Genomic DNA, 20,744 nt, shown 5'->3' with positions numbered 1-20,744 from the left:
CTACCCGACCCTACTTACTGTAGCAACCGTCCTGTGCTTTTCACTATTGGGTTGGGCTCTAAAAAACTTGATAAATTTGTGAGCGGACACCTGTATTTGTTCAGGGATCAAATTATTTTCATTACTGTTCAAGTAATCTGTAAGTCATGAAAGGTTATTTGGTGACGATACAAAAGTGTCCCAACCAACCCCGCCCTCCCCTATATGTTATGTATTAATTTGCTTATTCACACCTTGTTAGCTATTACAAGTAAACTGAATAAAATAATTCTATTTAAATGGGCAGAACAGACATTTTGTTAGTGGATGTCTTATGTGCGTCTGCATTTCGTAGGAAAATTGCATTATTAAAGAAAACTACATAAAGCAGTACTAAAGCCAACTCATATTTTTTTATTTCCATCCAAAAAACAAAACACATTTTCAGTAAACAACGGAGGCTGAGTATTAGTCAGTCGTCTGTTCAAGTTTTTATATCATCAGTATCTTCCCAGCTCCCTGATGTCTCTGCCAGGGATGAAGTGAGACAAGCGATATATAAATAGGAGAGTTGTTTCTATACCAGTGTGTATTATTTTTTGGAAATAATGCTATTGGATCAAACAATAGGCTATACATTATAGAGGCTACAATGATAAAAGTGCTAAGAATAATTAATAATTTAGGTAGATTACAGCACAGGCACTCATGCACCAGATTTATACTGAGGTGAAAAGAAAAAATATGGGGATGAAAATGTGTGAACAAAAATTTAAAAATAGGCTACAGTCTTTGGTTCTTCCTAGGTGTGTAAATATCTCTCACATTGAATATTAGTTGCTGTAACAAAACACAACCGTGGCATTACTACAGAGGTGGTTTGTTTTTTAATAAATAAAGTAGTCTCAGGTAATTTTCATCAGAATATATAGAGACTATAGCAATATTAATAATTAGTGGTCACTTGTGTTTTCATTGATGTAGTACATCAGATAAAATAAAGAGTTCATAAGGTCAGTAAGAGACTGCTGGGAACTTGTGTTTTGTTGGCCAACTGCTGTAAAACATGTATTTAATAAAGAAAATACATCTTTTTTTTCATACATGTAATAGCATCATGTTATTTAAATGCAGGAAATAACACCTTGTTCCTTTTTTTGCACAACTTTCTAGTGAACCGTAGAGGAAGTGTGCAGTGCTGCTGTATTTCCTTGATAACCTTCCTTGATCATCTATCTTGCATACATGTCTCTCAGTTGCCATTATAAATTCCTGTTAACTCACGAGGTTTCATTCATTAAGCTGCATTCCCCTTCTTCTTCTTCTTCTTCTTCTCCAACCCTTCCCCCATTTTACTGCCTGGCAGTATATTTGGAAGAGAAATGGACGACTTCCCCACCAAGAGAGAGAGAGAGAGAGAGAGAGAGAGAGAGAGAGAGAGAGTGGGTGTGTTAAACTAGACATCTTGTTACACAATAACGACACAGTAATAATAACTAGCGAAAAGAATGCGTAAAATTACTGTACTATTTAATAGCTGAAAACGTCTGTAAATCCCCTTCAAAAACACGGGTAGCCATATTCTACATCCGCAGCTACAAATACAGAAAAAATAGAGCAGGAATTGTATTAATCCGCAATAAAACGTCAAACTATGTGTACATAGGCGTGTAATTATTAAAAAACGTGATAAATGTAATTTAAGCTACAGATAGTCATTCTGCAGCAATGTGTCCTCCACTCTCTCCTACAGCAGGCTGCCATTTCTACCTCCCCTCTACATGCGCGACACTAAACACAACCATTTGTATTCTTCCGCAGAAGAGGCTTGCGCTTTTTTCTTTCTGAAGGGGGGAGGGGGATTTCAACAAACATGCCTCCACAACCAAATAACCACCACTAAAAATCACCCGGAGGGATAATCAGCACGGGAATATGTACGCGGTTGTGTTCTTTGCAAGAGAAAGACGGGTGTTTTGTTCGGTAAAAGCGCACAGAGGCGCACTAGTGTTCAGCTCGGCGGATGGATACTTTACTCAGCCGGGACTTGGTGTTGAGCGGAGCTGAATGGAGGCAGCCTCTTCCTGGTGGATAAACAGTGACAGCTACAGGGCAGCCACCTACTAGACCCAGCACACAGGCTCTGGCGCTGCCCTGGCACAACAACACCAAAATGGCTTCAGACAGTACACACATCGCGCAGTTGACTTCTGGTGAGTAAAAGGAGAAAATATGTAGAAATGGTTGTTGTAATATCCCCCCCATATTGTGCCCTCTTCTAACGCAGCTCCCGTCCTCTCTTCTCTCTCCAACCATACCAGAGCTCTACTTCCTAATAGCCCGGTTTCTAGAAGCTGGACCGTGTCAAAAAGCAGCCGAGGTTGGTGTTTATGCATTTTAGGATAATTTAGAACATGTGAGCAATTGTCACGGGGTGTAATTTTGTATTTTTTTATGCTATTTTCAGACCCTGATAAGGGAGGTGGAGGAGAAGGAGGTAAGCAGCCACAGCAGTAGGAGAGAGAGATGCGTCTCTGTGTACTTTTATGATGTCGCTTTGAATCTTATGTATCATTTAACTTGTTTTAGAACGTCACTATAATACATTTGTAGCTTTTCTGGTAACATTCGATGTTGTTTCACCACCTCAGCTGCTCCCCATAAGGTTGGACTGGACAGGGCAGGAGCACCCCGGGACCTACGACAATTTGGTAAGGGAGCTTCTATATAACTGAGGAAAAAGTTTTTAGAGAGCAAAATAAAAATTGAATTTCCCGCAATTTTTAAATCAGGTGGTAAAGAAAAAAAGGACTTTGCAGGGCTGTGAGGAGTTGGGGGGGCCAGCTCTGGAGGGCTTTACCGAGGGGGTTAGGGTCTCCAGCCTCCACCGTGGTGCCATGCATGTACCAAAAGGTTTTAATAGTTGTAGAGGGGACAAAAATGTGTGTGAAATGTTGATACGTCATGAGTGGTGTTGTGGTGTAGGAGCGCCAGGATCCGGAGGAGGGACTCCCTGCGCCAGAGAGCCACACAGAGATGGAGGCGCTCTTGTCCTGCAAGAGACCATCATTTGTGTGTGCACGGGGTTGAAAAACACACACAGGGGGGCAAGAGTTTAGAAAACAGGAGTTTTTTTCGAGGGAGAATATAAACAGTATATTCAGTAAAGCTGGAAGTCACATTTGGAAAGGGTGGAAGGAAGGCTGCTGCTTTGGTTTGGGTTGTGGAGACCTTTTTTTTTTTGGAGAGCACTTTTTTTGGGATGATTGTGGTTGCAAGAGCTCGGATGATGAGAAGAGTTGATGTGAAGATGCGAGGTAACGTTGTGAGCTGATTATCTTTATAATCGCGCTATTAATTGTCATGTAAACAAACAGGGCTCGCCTCAAAAGCAGCGTTTTACGCATGGGGGCGTGGAGAGAATTAATCATGGCTTACATTTTATTTATTTTGCCAGAAAAGAAGTATGAACCTCTACTTTTGTTGCTATTTTATTTATTTTAATTGTATTTATTTTTTAAAATAATGACCTATGGGCCTGTGTTTAATGTGTAAATAACCTACATTTTGCGCATTTGTCCTCTCTCATACGCACATAGATGGATGGATGAACAGCCAAGATGCATGAAGTGTAGATGTAATTTTATACGTTTTAAGGGATTATTGACAGGGCCTGCCTGTGTGTGTTTTCTCTCTCTCTCTCTCTTCCTGCTTGGCTCATTCCTCCTCCTCCTCCTCCTCCTCCTCTACGTTCCCAGCCGATCAGCCTGCCTCCTGTCTATTGTGCATGATTTCCTCCTATTAAAAAAAAAAACACACATACTGCGGATGGTTTTTAATTATTAGACCAAATAGAAACAGGGCGTTCAGAGGCAGGGGGATCGCGGTTGGATGTGTTTTTGTCGGTTGTAGGTTGATGGTCTGTCTGGGGCTGCTACTGAAGGGGGTTGGGCAACAATGAGGAATCACCGTCGACTTCAATGATATTGTAATCATTAACGATATTAATTGTGGTTAATTAATTAATTAAGGCGGATTAATTAGATGTAGCATTATTTACATTTTGCATGTGGAATTGATCAGAGACACTATCAACAACCTATTTTTCAATGAAAATAGCAGGCTGTTATAATTATAACCATATTTACACCAATTTAATAATTTTAATTTTTTACATTAAATGATAAGTGGATTTCATGAATGGATTTTTCTATTATTAGAGCTATATGTTGAAGGAAGTAATACCTTGATTAAGGGATAATTATTGATTTTTTTATTTAAGGTGATGGTTGTACAGAAGGTAACCTGCAGTCAGTCATAGTGTTTAGAGAGGGCCATGTGCTTTCTGGTGGTGTTGATGGGACTGGGGTTACAGTGTTATCCATTACCATTAAGAAGCAAGTAAAATGGAGCAAATTGTTATTACACATCACTCCATTGGTGTGTGTGTGTGTGTTCGTGTTCGTCATGGCTCTGCGTGTGTACCTGAAAAGGGCTGATATGTGCTTAGAAACACTGATCACGTATCTGAACCAGCAACGGTGTTGAAAGCAATTAAGGGGTCATTAATTGTGTGTGCGTGTGTGTGTGTGTGTGTGTGTGTGTCACAGAGACAGAGAATACTGTCAGTACTCAGATAAAGGAATGGAGAAAAAAAAAAGCAATGTGTGTGAGTGGAGTAATTGTTTAATTTCTGGGTTATTTGACCCCGTGCAGATATTTAAATGAGAAACAAAGCTGATTACTGCATCTCTGATTTAAATCAATACATTTAAAATAACCCTGAATCCAGAAATAAACACAGTGCTGCATGCTGCATATTCATCTCGCTCATCCTCAGGCGTGTGTGTGTGTGTGTGTGTTTCTTCAGACGTATATGCCGTGCAGGAGTGTCCCCGTGTGTCAGTGGAATCGGAGACACACTGTGTTTATAACAGCCACTCTGCTTCATTCTTGTGCCACACCCCCCCCCTTCTCTGCCTCTATACTAACTATACTGCATGTGAACCGCATCCATTTAAAAGACAAACATTTTAACTGAATTTCAGCATTCATTTAGTCGTAGATGCCATTTTATCTTTCATCATTTTGTGACATACATATTTAATAATTAATCGTTTTGTCAGAGTGCTGGTCGTGCATTTGAATTCGCAGTTCGAGAGTGAATGTCATTTAATAAAAAAAAAGGTCATCATTTTTTAAAATTTTGTCCTTATTAGCCGGTTTATTTCTGTTGAAACCCTCAGAGGATAGTAATTGATTTGATTTTTTAAAAAAGGCCTCCTTTGCTTTTGAAATTCTCAGCGAACCAACAGGCATTCGGGGGTAGTGACCTTGTTTTTCCACGTCTGTTATTTTGCTGAAAATACATTTTTTGAAACTAAATGGACTCAAGCCAAAGAACGAATATTTTCGTCTAGAGGCCACAGTTGCTTGTAAATACCTAATTTTTCCCTTTTATATTTTTCAAGCAGCATCTTTGTAATAGAGTAGTACCTACTGAGAATGTTCTCTTTATATTATTAGTTCATTTTATGTAATAATGTGGTACCTTGTAATCTTTCTAGGGAGGTTTTATTTTCCTTGCAACAAAAATGTAGAGCTGATACAGGTTTGATGTCCCGACACATCAGCATTTGGCAACAATGAACACATTTCTTTCACTTTTGCTTTTCACTATACAACCCTGCTCCCCTTTGATTGGTGTTTTGTAATTTACCAGTGTGAATACAAGCTGATCTAAGTGTATGTGTGTGTGTGTGTGTAGGTGAAGCTATACCGGCACATCAGTCCAGACCACCTGCTGCAGGTCTGCTCCAGAGTTTGCCCGCTGCTGGAGACGGAGGTCCCCGCCAGCGTGCCTGGACTCACCAGCCTGCTAGGGGCTGGCCGGCAGAATCTCCTCCGCACCACCAAGAGTGAGTGGATGTATAGATATACACGATGTGCACATGAGTTACTTTAAAGTGTCAATCCTTAAGATTTCAGTCCTGGTTGATTTCAAATTTCTGTTGGAGTGAAAGCAATGGGATTGTGTTTAGTGTTGAGCAGTCTGGAGTCTTTTTGTTTATACATGAGCATAGAAGTAGAATCGAGAAATTCTCTTCCTATGAGCTTCAAGTTTTAAGAGTTGTGTGCATAGTTCCATTTTTTGTGTGTGTACAACAGCATTTTTTCCGGGAATATCACCACAGACACCATTTCACAATACTGCAGATATATAAATATTGCAATATCAGTGGGCCATAAGCTCAATCACCGTTCTGTTACCTCCTTTAGCGATAGATGGTGACTTAAAGCAGCAGTGCGTAGAAATGGAGCAAATATGATTTAAAAAAAAGTTATTTTTATAAAATGGTCACTTTATTCTGACAGTAGTGCATGAGACTTATACACCGCTCACCAGCCGGAGCACAGCCAATCGCAACGCTCTCTCAATGAAATGACCTGCGATTGGCCAAAGTCTACCATCAGGTTTTTTAAAGCGTGAAAACAGAGCCATGAGGAGGTGCAGAAGTCTAGTTTTCTCTCAGAACACTTGAATTACAATATTCTGAAAAGTTATTATGGAATTTTTGCCCAATGATGCCCTAAACATTCTGCCTACTGCAGGTTTAACAGACATTTATTTAACTGAAAATCCTTGAGGTTGCCACTTTAATGCACACAAATGCAAACACCCTAGCTCAGGCTACTACATCTCTCTGCATGTGTGTGCAGACTAAAAGATCTCATGTGAATACATTCTTATGCTTGCAAATATGAGCGCACGCATGCAGAACAAGCCGGACGAGATGATACAAACTTTTACAGCGTGTGTGTGTCTTCATGCGTCTCTTTTTGTGTTCCTCTTTCTCCAGGCTGCAAGCATGTGGTGTGGAAGGGCTCGGCGCTGGCTGCGCTGCACTGTGGGCGACCACCGGAGCCGCCTGTCATCTACGGGAGCCCGCCTAATATTGGTAAAGAAAACTCTTGAATTTTACAAAACAAAAGATGTGCCTTTGACATTTAGCCTATGAGTCAGATCTTACCCACTATTCTGTATCATTGCTTGCCAAGGTCTTTACTTCCATAAACAGCGGTGTTATTGTTTATTTATATCCACAGTGTATTTCTGCACAGGGCTATCCACTGTTGTGGCTCATGTTTTTGAAAACTTCTATTAAATGAGTGGGTTTTCATTGATTTGATTTCCTTACACATGACGACAATGTCCTCACCGGTGTCTTCTTGTGTTTTCTCGCCATCCAGTCGAGACGGGCTTCGGCCGCCGACTCAACGGCTCCTACCGCCTCCGGCAGCTGGTGCCCACAGCTGTGTACCTGCACATGAAGATGCACAAGAGGATCCTGGGACACCTGTCGTCCGTGTACTGCGTCACCTTCGACAGAACGGGCCGGCGCATCTTCACGGTAAGGCTGCGGTCTTATATGCACATATGTGTGTGTGGTGTGTTGTTGGCCTCAGCTCGGGATACGTCTCGTTGCTGCTTGTGATGCCTCTGCTGTGTGTGTGTGTGTGTGTGTGTGTGTGTGTGTGTGTGTACTAGTGGTTAAGGAGCCTATTCAAAGTGTTGTTGTACGCTAGATTTTGTTTAAGTCACCCCTTGTATGCTGTGTGTGTTTTTGATTGTTACAAGCTGTCTATTGCTTACCAAGATGACCAAGGGTCTGTATTCTGTGTTGTAACAGTTCTAGTAGGAGGTAATTACTGTTTGCCTTACTATGGTGGAAGGCTTTTACTGAATGACTCACAGCTATAGCCGAATTCAGCCTGCAGGGAAGCAAATTCATACAGCTTTATTATAATAATTCTGTTTTTAAGAAGGGAAACAAGGAATTTCCCCGGTCTCTTTAAAGGGATATTTCAGGTGTTTTGAACTGGGATTGTATGAGGTACTTATCCATAGTCAGTTTATTATATACAGTAAAACACGGTCGGCATGCCTCCAGTTTGGAGAAACAGACAGGAGTACCGGCACGGAAGCAAAGCAATCTGCTGCTGTGGACAGGGCCGACAGCAAAACCTATTTTAGCCACCTAAAAAAATCTATATCCGTTTAAGTGTGCGCTATACTTAGAGAATATTTTCACCACACTACCTCGCCGTCAGACAGCCCTTTCCGACGGGGAACTGAAGCCGTTGTATCCATCTCTGCTCTTGCAAAAACCACCAGACTCCATTAAAAAAACGGCAGTTTTACCTCAGGGGTTGCTGGTCTACAGCTGCCAACTCCCGTGTTCTGCAAGGTAAAATTACAGTTTTTTTCAATGGAGTCTGGTTACTTTGGTGAAAGCATAGATAACGGCTTCAGTTTCCCGCTGGAAACATAGACTGTATAGCTGTCTCAAGGCAAGGTAAACTGGCGAAAATATTCTAAATATAGCGTACACTTAAACTGATTTTTTTTAGATGGGCCTTTCTTCCACAGCAGTACATTGTTTTGCTTCCATGCGGTAACTCGTGTCTGTTTCTCGTCGGCCGTCATTTACTGTAGGTAATACACTGACCTACAGTACCTCATAAAACCCCGCTTCAAAACAAACTATCCCTTTAAAGCGAGGAAGTTGACCCTTGCCCTCTGGATGCCCCTTGTATACGTGTGCTGTATTAGCTTCCTTTTCCACGTGGCTGGGTTAGAGATACAGCGCGGGCAAAGTGTTAAATATTGAACGAACTATGAGATAATGTTGGTTTAATGTTGCCGTCCTTCTGTTTGGATTCTTGAGTCAAACACTGCCTGCTGCTATACACCATTTTCAGCTTTCACTTCTTAAATCTCTAAAAATGGCTGGCTGCTGAGAGGGAGGGGGGGTTAGATTGACTCCCTCTGTCTCTCTTTTCCTGTTATCTCTCTTTCCACAGTTCTTACGCTCCCTGCACTCTCTCTCTCTCTCTTTCTTTTTCTCTCCCACGTCCCTCATCCTGCGCTGCCCCTCCTTTGTTCCTTTCTCTCTCTCTCTCTCTCCCCCCTCTTCTTGCCATTTCTCATCATAACTGGAGAAAATGTTTCCTCTGAGGCGCTGGCTAAGTGCCAGAATTAAAATTCGTTCTTGGTCTCCCTCACTTTCTCCTTCTCTCTCTTTTTTTTTTTTTTCACTCTGCTCGTTTTTTCCCTCCCTCCCTCCCTCCCTCTCTCTCTCTCTCTCTCTCTCTCTCGCTGTCTCCTTTCATCACAAGATCATTTTTATTTATATATTTTCTTATTTTTGGATCTCATCAGTGACAGTCTTTTTGCTGCAGTGGGAGACAGATTGATTATTTTATTTTGCCCTAAACATACACTGTGATCATTCGTGATCAATGAGCAAGTGCATGTAGGTGTAGTTAAACAATTGATTGGCAAACAGCCACATTGATTTGTGTAATATAGCTTCAGAAATGGCTGCGAGCTCATTATCACGGCCATTGGGAAGGACAAATTAGACTGGCTGCTATGCATTGTTTGCCCCTAACAACTTCACATCTATAGCAACGAGGAAAGTTTGTGCCTGGCTTATTCTAAACGCTGCACTGCACCGTTCAGGCCTGCTGACTGTCATTTGGGGCATATCAGTTTTTCGTCCATCTTGCCAGAGCCGTAATTTGTCCTTGAGCTTTTTCTAAATCACTAAGGGAGCGCCCGCTGTTTTGATCAGTCCACATAAAATAACAGCTCCAGTCAGACTGTGTTCTGCTGGTGATGGAGTGAGTGATTATGATTTATTCAAAGGAGGGGGGGCGGGGGTGTTTTCATCTCACATTTCCTCCAAAATCTGTGCTGATGCTGATAGTGTGCCCTGTCTTATAAAATGCTTTGCAGTATAAAAGGATGGATGCTTCATTCTAAAACTAACTAAGTGGAATCACATCAATCTGACTGAAACTTGATGATTAGGTTAGGAAAATGATGCGACCACATTTTGTAAATGTACTTATATTTCTAACATTTCATCTTTATTCTCAACCCTCCTCCTTTACTGACGTAGCTCTGTGTATTTCTGCCTTGTTCACAAGTTTTTATTTCCAGCTTGTATAAATCACAATAGAACTGCAACTAACAATTATTTTCATTGTCGATTAATCGGTTGATTATTTTCTCGATTAATCGATTAGTAGTTTGGTCTATAAAATGTAAGAAAATGGTGAAAAATGTCGATCAGTGTTTCCCAAAGCCCAAGATGACATCCTCAAATGTCTTGTTTTTGTCCACAACTCAAAGACATTCAGTTTACTGTCACAGAGGAGTAAAGAAATGAGAAAACACTCACATTTAAGAAGCTGGAATCAGAGAATTTAGATTTTTTTTTCTTTAAAAAATACTCAAACTGATTAATCGATCATCAAAATAGTTGGTGATTAATTTTATAGTTGACAACTAATCGATTAATTGTTGCAGCTCTAAATCACACAAACAATTTTTTTTTAATACAGATATTAGGCCTAGATCATGTCACGCTGTGTTTTTGCATCTTGTCACTGGTTACCTGTTGGTTTTAAACATCATTTTTGAGATTGTAATCAAGGCACAGATGGGTCTGGCACCGTGTTGAATCACAAACCCTTTAACCCCTTACAAGCTGGATCACAGCCAGAATTTCTAAGTCCCTGTAGGCGGTTCCCATGTTTTGATTAAGGGTCTTGGTTGTGCATTTTCAGTTCAGACTAAAAGACTGTGAGAAGCTGCCTCTAGGCTACCAAATTTCTTGGCTTTATGGATTATGGTTTTTCTATCATTAGGGCCTCTTTTGAAGCATTACTTCTGTGTTCCTTTCTTAGCCTGCAATGCTTTTGTAAAGCTTTTTAAATGTAATACTCACAATAAATATACAACTAAGAGGGCTTCCTCTCCATCTTCTTTGGTGCAGTTCTACTTACTGCTCTCAGAGCAGGACGGTCTGTCTCACAGTGATGTGAAAAATCCCAGTTCTGAACTGTCTGGGTAGCCAGTCAGCCAGTTTTTTTTTTTTGTTACTTGTGTTAAATGGCACGTTGAATGACATCATTATGCTTACTGGAAGACCGTAACACCATCATTGTGAATACCCAAATGCAGAGAGGAAACATTTACATGGTTGCAGGAACCTGATTTCCTCAATAACCCTCGTTTACATTATTTGTTCAATAATCAGCTTAATGTACAGTTAATGTATAGTTAGCCAATAGAAAGCATTACAAAATAAAAGACCAAAAATTGTCAGTACTTACAAAATAAGTACATGAAGTTAATGTCTTTAATTTAGATAGCCTAAGATAATCTTGTGAAGGTGTTTACATGATAGCTGCAGTGTTCACATATTGTCCTTACTGGTAATAATCAAATTAGTAGCGTGGATGGTAATGCACTGACAGCTAGGGGTGTAAGAAAATATTGAAAATATTGAGTATTGCGATAATATGTTTTGTTATACTGTATTGATTCTCAAAAAGTTTAAATGCAAAGATTAACTCAGTCAACATTTAATTTCATTAGCAAAGACATGCACCCTCTCAGTGTATGTGCCCTCTCAAACTAGTGCTATAATGTTGGATGTTACAGGGACTGTGATACATGCAAATACAGAAACTTTTTTTACTCAGATTTTATGCATATTGTGGCGTTGTCTTTATACTATGACAGTTTTCCTAAAATTAGATTTAAAAAAACACAATAAATGCCTTGCTTACAGTATCGCAATATATTGCTAATTATTGAATCGTAACCCCTGTATCATGATATGGATCGTATCGCCAGATTATTGCCAATATGCAGCACTGACAGCACTTGTGGAGATGACGCAAGTGCCTTGAAATGATCATTGTCACTTGTTGCACACTGCTGATTAATCACCTCTATTTTCTGCATCTGAAGAAGCTCATTCCCTCTTCTATTTGTGTCCCAAGTTTGTCTGTCTGCTGGCAGTCTGGGCCTGCAGTTTGCCCAGATATATTTTAAAAGTCTTTTTAAACTTGACAAGTTTAATTTGTCATACTAGAAGTAAGGCAGAGGCAGACACGCCACTTCTCAAACTATCTAAAAAAAAATAGTCTTCACTCATGCTTTCTTTCTTTTCCAGGGCTCAGACGACTGCCTTGTGAAGATCTGGGGAACAGATGACGGGCGTCAGCTGGCGACGCTGCGCGGCCACGCCGCTGAGATCTCCGACATGGCCGTCAGCTACGAGAACACCATGATCGCTGCCGGGTCCTGTGACAAGACCATCAGGGTGTGGTGCTTACAGACCTGCGCCCCTTTGGCCGTCCTGGAAGGACACGCAGCCTCGATCACATCACTACAGGTAGGAGGATGCTCAGACTGTTGCTTTCGTTTACCTGTGTGTATTTGGATTGCCCAAAAACAGGATTTGAACACCTCTGTCTGTTGAGTATCTGTGTCTGTCACAGTACATTGTAGAAACTTCCTCTAGACAGGACAGTTTAATCAACTCTTGTTGGACTAAAGTTGCAGCCTAGCTGATGTATTTGTTGGAATTCCGCCTATTGATTAATGTTATGCTGCTAAATATGATGTATTCTGTGTAATGTATTCTTTGTAGGATGAAAAAGCCACTAAAACAACCGTGACAAACTGAAACTCTACTGCAGTAGGTTTTAATATGTTAAGTAGATGAGGTCAAGAGGAAACCTCTAACATATGGGCAAAAGATGGCATGACTGGCTCATATCCAGTATGTAATAAAATCCAGTATTGGTGTCATGAGCAGACTCATTTTATACAATCAGAAATTTGCATAATGGTGCCTGCGGTTAAAGGAGAAGGCAGGCGTTATTCTATTCTGTCTTTACTCTGTGACATTCAGCCTTAAGCTGTTTGTTCCTACTGAAGACACAAATCTCAAAAAATAATAAATAGATATTAGCTTAATTTGTTTTTTTTAGGAAGACCCAAGTTATTTCCTGAAACAGTAGGGCATTGCAGTTCTTAGCAAATATTACTCAAACAAGAGTAAATAGTAGGAGTGATACACCATAGTATCGCAATATTTTGCTTGGCAATATTGTATTGATACACGATACAAGTATTGATCTTTTATTATGTAAACTATTAACTTCTTAACAATCTAACAGCCACTGTTCTGTCTTTCAGAGGTTGTAGCGGGCTCAGTCTTAAAGCTAGAGTGGAGATACTGGAATCATATAACTAGGAGGAAACTAGAACATCTAAGGAATCCATCGGTACCAACCATGTCATGTTGGCTTGTCGGGTAGAAGGCTAAATAACGCTCCAAAATTACACAAAATTTTGGCAAGGAAAAACTGGCATAGCCATTTTCAAAGGGGTCCCTTGACCTCTGACCTCAAGATATGTGAATGAAAACTCTGAGATGAACAGAGTGAAAACTGTATCTTATTAGATAAAACAGATGTTGACATACTGCATAATTTGCAGTTGAAAAAAGGTAATAAATCGCAATGTATCTTATTGCAATACTCAGTATATCGTAAAATGTTTAAAATCACTATAAGATCGTATCGTGACTTAAGTATCGTGATAATATAGCATCGTGGGGCCTCTGGAGATCCCCACCCCTAGTAAATAGTGCATTTGTTGGACACTGATTTCAGCCGCAAATTAATACACGCTAGTAAGTATTTATGGCAGTAGGTGCGGGTAAAAATATACTACAGTACCCATGTTCATTGTAATGAAGGAACATATCTAGATCAACAGTGTGGCTCTTCAGGGGTTTTGAATAGTTTCAGGACAATAATGGAAGTCAATGGCACAGAAGAATAATCTAGATTAGGTTTTGGCTACACAGGCAATACTTTTTAGTTGGATCAGTTCATTTGTTTTGGTCTTTTCATGGGATTTGTCTATAATAAGAAGAATACACAACGGCCGTATCCTGTAAAGTTTCAGGTTTTCTTCTGTGAAATGTTCGATCCTACGCAGTGTTTGGGATGGCCTCTATGTTCCCTGTTTAATATTTGTTTTTGAGCTTTTTATTTTGTTTGTATCTGTGTATCTGTGTTTTTATACACCAATCTCCTACCTCTCCCTCCACTTTTATGGATGATTTTTAAGCTTATGTGGGTTCATCTTTTTTGCTGCAGTGTTTGCGACTACTTCTGATTGATCATTATACTCAGCTGTAACCTCTAATTGGTTGTCTTTGCAGTTTTCTCCTCTCTGTTGCGGCTCAAAGCGCTACCTGTCCTCCACCGGAGCCGACGGCACCATCTGCTTCTGGCAGTGGGACGCACGCACGCTCAAGTTTGGGTGAGAAACACAGACGCAGTACACACAGTACGCACAGTACGCACAGTCTCACCTGCACAAGGGCCGTTCACAAGTTCTGCCTCAACATATTGTCATATTTGTGTTTGTCAAATAATAGTTTACTTGGCTTTTATCGTGTCGTTTATCATCTTGATGTTCTTGAATGGTCTTCTTTAAGACTGTATGGATCTAAACCACGCAAGGATGATTTGTCCCTTTTTTCATGGCTACTGCATTTTCTTCAGTGCGTCATAAATTGAGTTTCACTTAGCTGATTATGTCTGTTCAAATTCAGCTGATGTACCCACCTATAAAACCTGTTCAATTAAAAACATACAAATTGGTTGTTCATTCAGTGTGTTTCATTTTAAATGTCTATTTCTGCTTGTGTGTGTCCAGTCAGAGGCCCAGCAAATTCACAGAGCGTTCCAGACCCGGCGTCCAGATGATCTGCTCCTCCTTCAGCGCAGGTGAGCAGCACATCTCACTTTCACACATGCTTCCAGACCACCGGAGAGGAAACGGCAGCAGAGCTGAAAAAATGGGCACAATTAGCTCTGATTAACTGAAGAGCTAGCACAGCAGAGAGACAGACTCAAGTGGGCCTGCTGCTTTTCACTAAATGTGTAAACTTTCTGTTGCACAAAGTTTGCACACACAAATACAGCGCATGTTTTTGTTTCCCCACAGTTTGATCTTTGAAGCGTATATTATGTTTTTTTTATTTGTTTATTGTAATACATGAATTTTGTGCATGTGTGTGTCCAGGTGGTATGTTCCTGGCCACAGGAAGCACGGATCACATCATCAGGGTGTACTACTTTGGGTCAGGCCAACCAGAGAAGATCTCTGAACTTGAGTCCCATACAGTGAGTCAACATAGTGCTTTTTTAAAGTAACTCTCTGTATGTCACAGTAAGATGCTTAAAATTGTTCAGTTTTGACTTATTCATCAACAAGTTTAATTTAAGACAATTTTTGACAAAGCTTTCATCTGTAACTCATGGACTTCCTCAGCAGCTGGAGTTTGCTCAGTTGTCTGGGAGATTGTTGGCGTTCTTCTCGTGGAGATTTTGGTCATCATTCTCCATGACTACTGAGCACAACTCCATCAGCTGAGGAAGATGGTGAGATGCAGTTGAAAGCTCTAGAAAAAGCTAGTTAATTGACCTTGAGTTAAGATTTCTTGTTTGTGGTAATACACAATCAAATTGTCATGATTTGGAACACTAGCAGAGGAAATGCTCGTTACTCTATTTTGATTTTACTCCTGTATTTTTCTCGCCTAGGACAAAGTCGACAGCATCCAGTTCTCACATTGCAGTGACAGGTAGGTGTGCACAGTTGGTGTTTGTGCGTGTGAGCTACATAATAAGTGTAGCTCATTTTGTGTGTGTGCACCGCTGTTTGTTTGTATGGAACCTACGGGTGTTGTAATGTGACTTGATTGTGTCAGCAGAAACACCACCTTTACTTACTGTCTGATACACGCTCTAATACACTTCTTCACACACACACACACAGACGCGCATACACTTGCACGTATCATGCACTCTATGTGGAGTTTGCAGAAAAACAAGCTCAGCTGTAATTCCCCTGGGTTGCTGTAATCTCAGCAGTGAAGGAGGTGGACTGTCTATGCAAAAAGGAGGGTGTGGAGGAAAAGGAGAAGGGGGGGTGGTACACACAATTAGTGTATCCTGCCGTGCAGAGATGAAAGCGTTCATTGTATTGCAGAATGCTGAAATAGAACCAAGTGTTATATTTACAGTTTAGCTGCTGCATGAATCTGTGTTGACAAATCTGAGTGTGTGTGTTTGTGTGTTGTAGGTTTGTAAGCGGCAGCAGGGATGGTACAGCACGAATCTGGCAGCTGCAGCCTCAGGGCTGGAGGAGCATTCTGCTGGACATGCAGACCAAATTACCCGGGTATGTGTATGTGTGTGTGTGTGTGTGTGTGTGTGTGCGTGTGGCTGTCAACGTCTGGCTCTCCCACCAGCGCTGCTTGCTGTGCTTGGAACTCAGAGCCGTGGGTTGGGATGATCCTGCGGGTTATGATGTCAGTCTAAATTTGACAAAAATCAATCATGTTGTATGTAAAGTCCTAGACCTGTTTTGTGTGTGTGAATATTCCCATTGGAAACTATGTGCTGTTTTAAAGTCAAAACCTTTTATTCAGGAAAATCAAAAGAGAAAATATTTCCCTGCAATTATTTACACCTGCATTTATTTATTTAGAGCGCATCTACAGCACATAAATAATTAATTTAAAGATAAAAACAACACTGTCACACCTGTGGCATGAAGTGTCACACAGTGATTGATTGTGCGACTGCTCCCAGACAGAATATAGATTCACAGCAGGCACCAGGCAACAGTGAATGAATGGAGGTGACACATGATGACACACAGATGACAAGCTGTTTAAGTCGTTATTGCCTGAATAGACACAACAAACAGCAATGAGAATAAATACAGATTTTTAGATAACTTGGTTATCTAGAAATATTTAATCTTGATTAATCGCATGATTGTCCATAGTTAATTGCAAGTTAATTGCACATTCTTTTATCTGTTCAAAATGTACATTAAAGGGAGATTTGTCAAGTATTTAATACTCTTATCAACATAGGAGTGGGCCAATATGCTTGCTTTATGGAAATGTATGTATATATTTATTACTGGAAATTAATTAACAACACAAATCAATGACAAATATTATCCAGAAACCCTCACAGGTACTGCATTTAGCATAAAAAAATATGCTTCAAAGGGGTCAAGGGACCCCTTTGGCGTAAGTTTGGAGCGTTATTCCTGCGTGACAAGCTAGTATGACATGATGGTTGGTACCAAAGGATTCCTTAGGTTTTCTAGTTTCATATGATATCAGTATCTTTACTCTAGCTTTAAAACTGAAGTAACTGAAGAAATTAGTGGCGTTAAAAAATAATTTGCGTAATGCATTAACGCGTTAACTTTGACAGCCCTAAAAAATATTTAATTGTTTGTGATGATGGAACCTGCCTGGAGAGGCTGAAAGGCAAGTGAGAAAAAAAAGTGAGATCCATTTTCTAAGTCTGATCTAAATTGTTTTCTCTCTTGTGTTTATGACCTAAGGACAGGTAAATAAAAAATGTTTTGTAAAGATAATCTAAGTTACTTTTTTTTCTTCTGTGAAAGAGGTGAAAAAACAAAGTTTTGCTGGGATAACTTTTCTAAGTTATTTTTTTTTTATCTGTAAAAACGTGATTTATTTTTTCAGGCTCATTTTTCTAAGCGTTTGTTGTTGTAATACTTAATTCGACCACCAGAGTGCACCACTACCCCATGTTCTAAATAGGACTAAGCATTCATGTTTTCCTCTAAGTGAGTTTTAATTTCTCCATGCACTCTAAACACAAGGCAGGTATACTGTCTTTTAGCAAGTTATGTAACATTACTGTCATGTCTTTCTTTTGGCTGAGAATTATATTTTAATCAACGCTAATCTGCAGTTAGTGGTAGCTATACTGACGTTAGCTGTTAGCCCGCTAGCTAGTGAGTGAAAAACATATTGTTTGTCAGAATACCGCCAGTGACTGTTAGTCAGTCCAAAAAAAATTAACCTGTTTTCACACAGATGAAAGAAAAAAAAACTTTAAAAAATCAGACTGGAAAAAAATCACATGTTTTCACAGAAAAAAAAGTAACTTGGAAAAATGATCCTGGCAAAACTTTTTTTCACCTGTTCTTAAGTCATTAACACAGGAGAGAAAACAATTTAGATCAAACTTAGAAAATGGATCACAAGTATTGTTTTTTTTCCTGCTTGCCTTTCAGGTCTTCCGTACACTGCAGCTTAGATATTATAATAAAAAGTGAAAGACACAACAGAACACTGGGAAAGGGTTTATAGGACTTAAATCGTCACAATATAACAAGACTGATGATACATATAACGGCCTCTAACTTAACCGTGTTCCTATGCTGGAAAAAAGAACATAAAGTCTGAGTCAGGGAATTGTACAAGAAAGTGTTTTGGATGTTTTTCACAGTTAAACAGTAACAGCAGATGTTGTGAATAATGATCTTAAACAGTAAATAGATCGGGTCTAGCCGTCAGAGGGGCTAGCTCCTCATTAATGGTGTAAAAAAGGACTGAGGGTAAAATATCAAATTCATTAGCCAGGTGTCAATGGCCAGGTGATGAATTTAACACTGTGTGTTTTATTTGCTCTTTTATGTAGTTTTTGTTTATTGAGTAAACCACACTGACCTTGGCTGGCCCAAACACAACATCAATGTATCAACATCTTCCCCTCAGGAAGTACAACCCTCCTCCGCTGGAAGACAAGGTGACCAAGCTGAAGGTTACCATGGTAGCATGGGATCGCCACGACGGCATGGTGATCACAGCGGCCAACAATCTGACGCTGAAGGTGTGGAATTCTACCACCGGCAACCTCGTCCACGTCCTGATGGTATGTAGTGATTAAACACATGCAAACGCAGTGCTCACAGATACACATGTGAAAACACAGTATAAAAAGTCAACGCTTGCATGAATTTAACTTTTATGGCATTTTTTTTTATCACTTATTTTTTATTGCACCACCAACAAATTACAGACATTGCAACAGGTTGCCGATTACATTGTGATTGTTTAACCCAGCGACTCCTCAACCCCCATACTTTAATGGCATTTTAAGGGTTTATGGTCAATTTTACAACTTGCACTTCATTTTTTCCTACTTTGGGACACATACTCATACTTATACTTTTATCTTATGGTAATGGTAATGCAATTGTTGGCAGGGACTGTCAGAAACTCTTGCTTGAAATGCATTAAAAAACATAGGACATTTGTTATCTGCCTAAAAAGCAATGCATTCAAACCCAGAAGAAGAACGAAAAGTAACATTGGTAAAAAGATAATATGAATTTGATTGTGTCTTAAGTATGAGTTTCGGTTTGGCTTTGTTTTGTTTGACATCCCGAAACACCGCCAGTCAGCACGTCCATGCAGTTTTTATAACAACAATATTTATAATGTGATTTCATTAAATCAGAGTTCTGCTTTGTCAAACATGACGGATTTATCAGAAGCACTGAGTGAACAGTGAAAAGTCTGTCTGATAAGTTAATTTACATTTTAAATGACCGACGAGGCAAATAAAGTCTCCAACTGTTTCCTACTGTCGGCGCAAAACCTCCATTGGCATATTGTTAATTTAACGGAGCCGAGCTTATCAGTAAACATCTACTCCTCTCTAAAAGATAATGTATTATTTCTAATGACTCATAAATAGATACTAACTCAATTGGCGAACATGACTTAACATAATTTGGTGCTGTGTTCATTTTAGTTCCATGTAAATTAAATAAAGTGATGTTTCCCAGATAAACCTCGTCTGCCTTAACGACGCAGTTTACACATTTTTGTAGCTGCTGAATATAGCAGAAGAACTCAGTGATATGAAAAAGTATTTTTTGTCAGGTAACAAACATTATCAGTGTCTGATTGACGCACTGTCACTGTGGAGAGAGGTTCTTCTTCTGTATTTTCAACGGACCGTTCCGACACTGGATGGTGAGAGATCCGCACCTGTGCAGTGAAGTGTAACATGGAAAAACACACATGAATTCCGATATGACCGCTCTCACTGCGATTGCATCGCTCTCACTGCGGTCACATTTCCAGTGATTGGATATGTATTTAGGACTGCATATGAAAGTGGCCCATATCAGATTGGAAAAAAACTGCTTTCTGTGTCCACACTACTCTGAAAAAAAGAATCTGTGTCACATGAGAGCAAAAAAAAATTGGATTTGGGCCACATTTGCTTGTAATGTGAACGTAGCCTAGGAGACACAAAATATGCCTAATTTGCTAAAACATGCAAAACCACAAAGTTAGTCCTTTTAAGAAACAAACACTGGTAACTTTTTCTGTCTTTTTCATTTCTTGGAGTGTTCTAATCTACATGCTCATGTTGTTTAATGACAGGGTCATGAGGATGAGGTGTTTGTCCTGGAGCCACACCCCTTTGATCCAAGAATCTTGTTCTCAGCGGGGCATGATGGGAACTGCATTGTGTGGGACCTCGCCAGAGGAGTCAAAATCCGCTCCTATTTCAACATGGTGAGACTCTTGGCGACTCTTCGTCTCTCTGTCTCAGTGCCTCTCACTCACTTCTCGTCTTCTCTTTGGCTGAATTCACACTAAAGCTGAAACTAACCAGATCCTGATATGTGTTCTCCTCACATGTGACGCAGATGTAATGTTCTCTTATGCAGTGAATCAGCAAAATAATCTTTTTTTTTTCTTCTTCTTTAAGTCTTTGCTGCTTTCCCACGACACATTCTTTCCCTTTCCTTTCTCAGCGTCACTCTTTGTTTCGCATTCTTTCCCTCTCACCCGCCACAGCCCCCCCCCCTCTATTGCTTTCACTCTCTCTATTTGCTTTCTTACTTCTCTCACATCCACGCCGGCATTTTCTCTGCCATTCAACGCACCATGTGAGGCATGAGTCGAGGTTAGAGCAAAATCACTACCCCACACTGTAACGTGGTGTCAGCAGAA

The 20,744-nt window shown here is 40.1% G+C and overlaps 1 protein-coding gene across 2 annotated transcripts in view; it reads left to right on the top strand.

The window, feature by feature from the left end:
• Positions 1-2,006: 2,006 nt before the first annotated feature.
• The window catches only part of phip (PHIP subunit of CUL4-Ring ligase complex), a 45,274-nt gene continuing 26,536 nt past the window's right edge, over positions 2,007-20,744 (top strand). For both annotated transcript variants that reach the window (XM_074616142.1, XM_074616140.1), the window contains exons 1-15: positions 2,007-2,192; positions 2,301-2,359; positions 2,447-2,476; positions 2,631-2,690; positions 5,747-5,897; positions 6,840-6,938; positions 7,231-7,391; positions 12,015-12,236; positions 14,082-14,182; positions 14,582-14,652; positions 14,951-15,051; positions 15,472-15,512; positions 16,013-16,111; positions 18,486-18,642; positions 20,169-20,303. In XM_074616142.1, coding sequence (XP_074472243.1) covers positions 2,153-2,192; positions 2,301-2,359; positions 2,447-2,476; positions 2,631-2,690; positions 5,747-5,897; positions 6,840-6,938; positions 7,231-7,391; positions 12,015-12,236; positions 14,082-14,182; positions 14,582-14,652; positions 14,951-15,051; positions 15,472-15,512; positions 16,013-16,111; positions 18,486-18,642; positions 20,169-20,303 — 1,527 coding nt within the window. In that variant the 5' untranslated portion in view covers positions 2,007-2,152. The remainder of the gene's footprint in view (positions 2,193-2,300; positions 2,360-2,446; positions 2,477-2,630; positions 2,691-5,746; positions 5,898-6,839; positions 6,939-7,230; positions 7,392-12,014; positions 12,237-14,081; positions 14,183-14,581; positions 14,653-14,950; positions 15,052-15,471; positions 15,513-16,012; positions 16,112-18,485; positions 18,643-20,168; positions 20,304-20,744) is intronic.

Source organism: Sebastes fasciatus, chromosome 18 (assembly GCF_043250625.1).
Source record: "Sebastes fasciatus isolate fSebFas1 chromosome 18, fSebFas1.pri, whole genome shotgun sequence".
In the NCBI taxonomy this organism is placed as follows: Eukaryota; Metazoa; Chordata; class Actinopteri; order Perciformes; family Sebastidae; genus Sebastes; species Sebastes fasciatus.
This window is presented reverse-complemented; position numbering and strand designations above follow the sequence as displayed.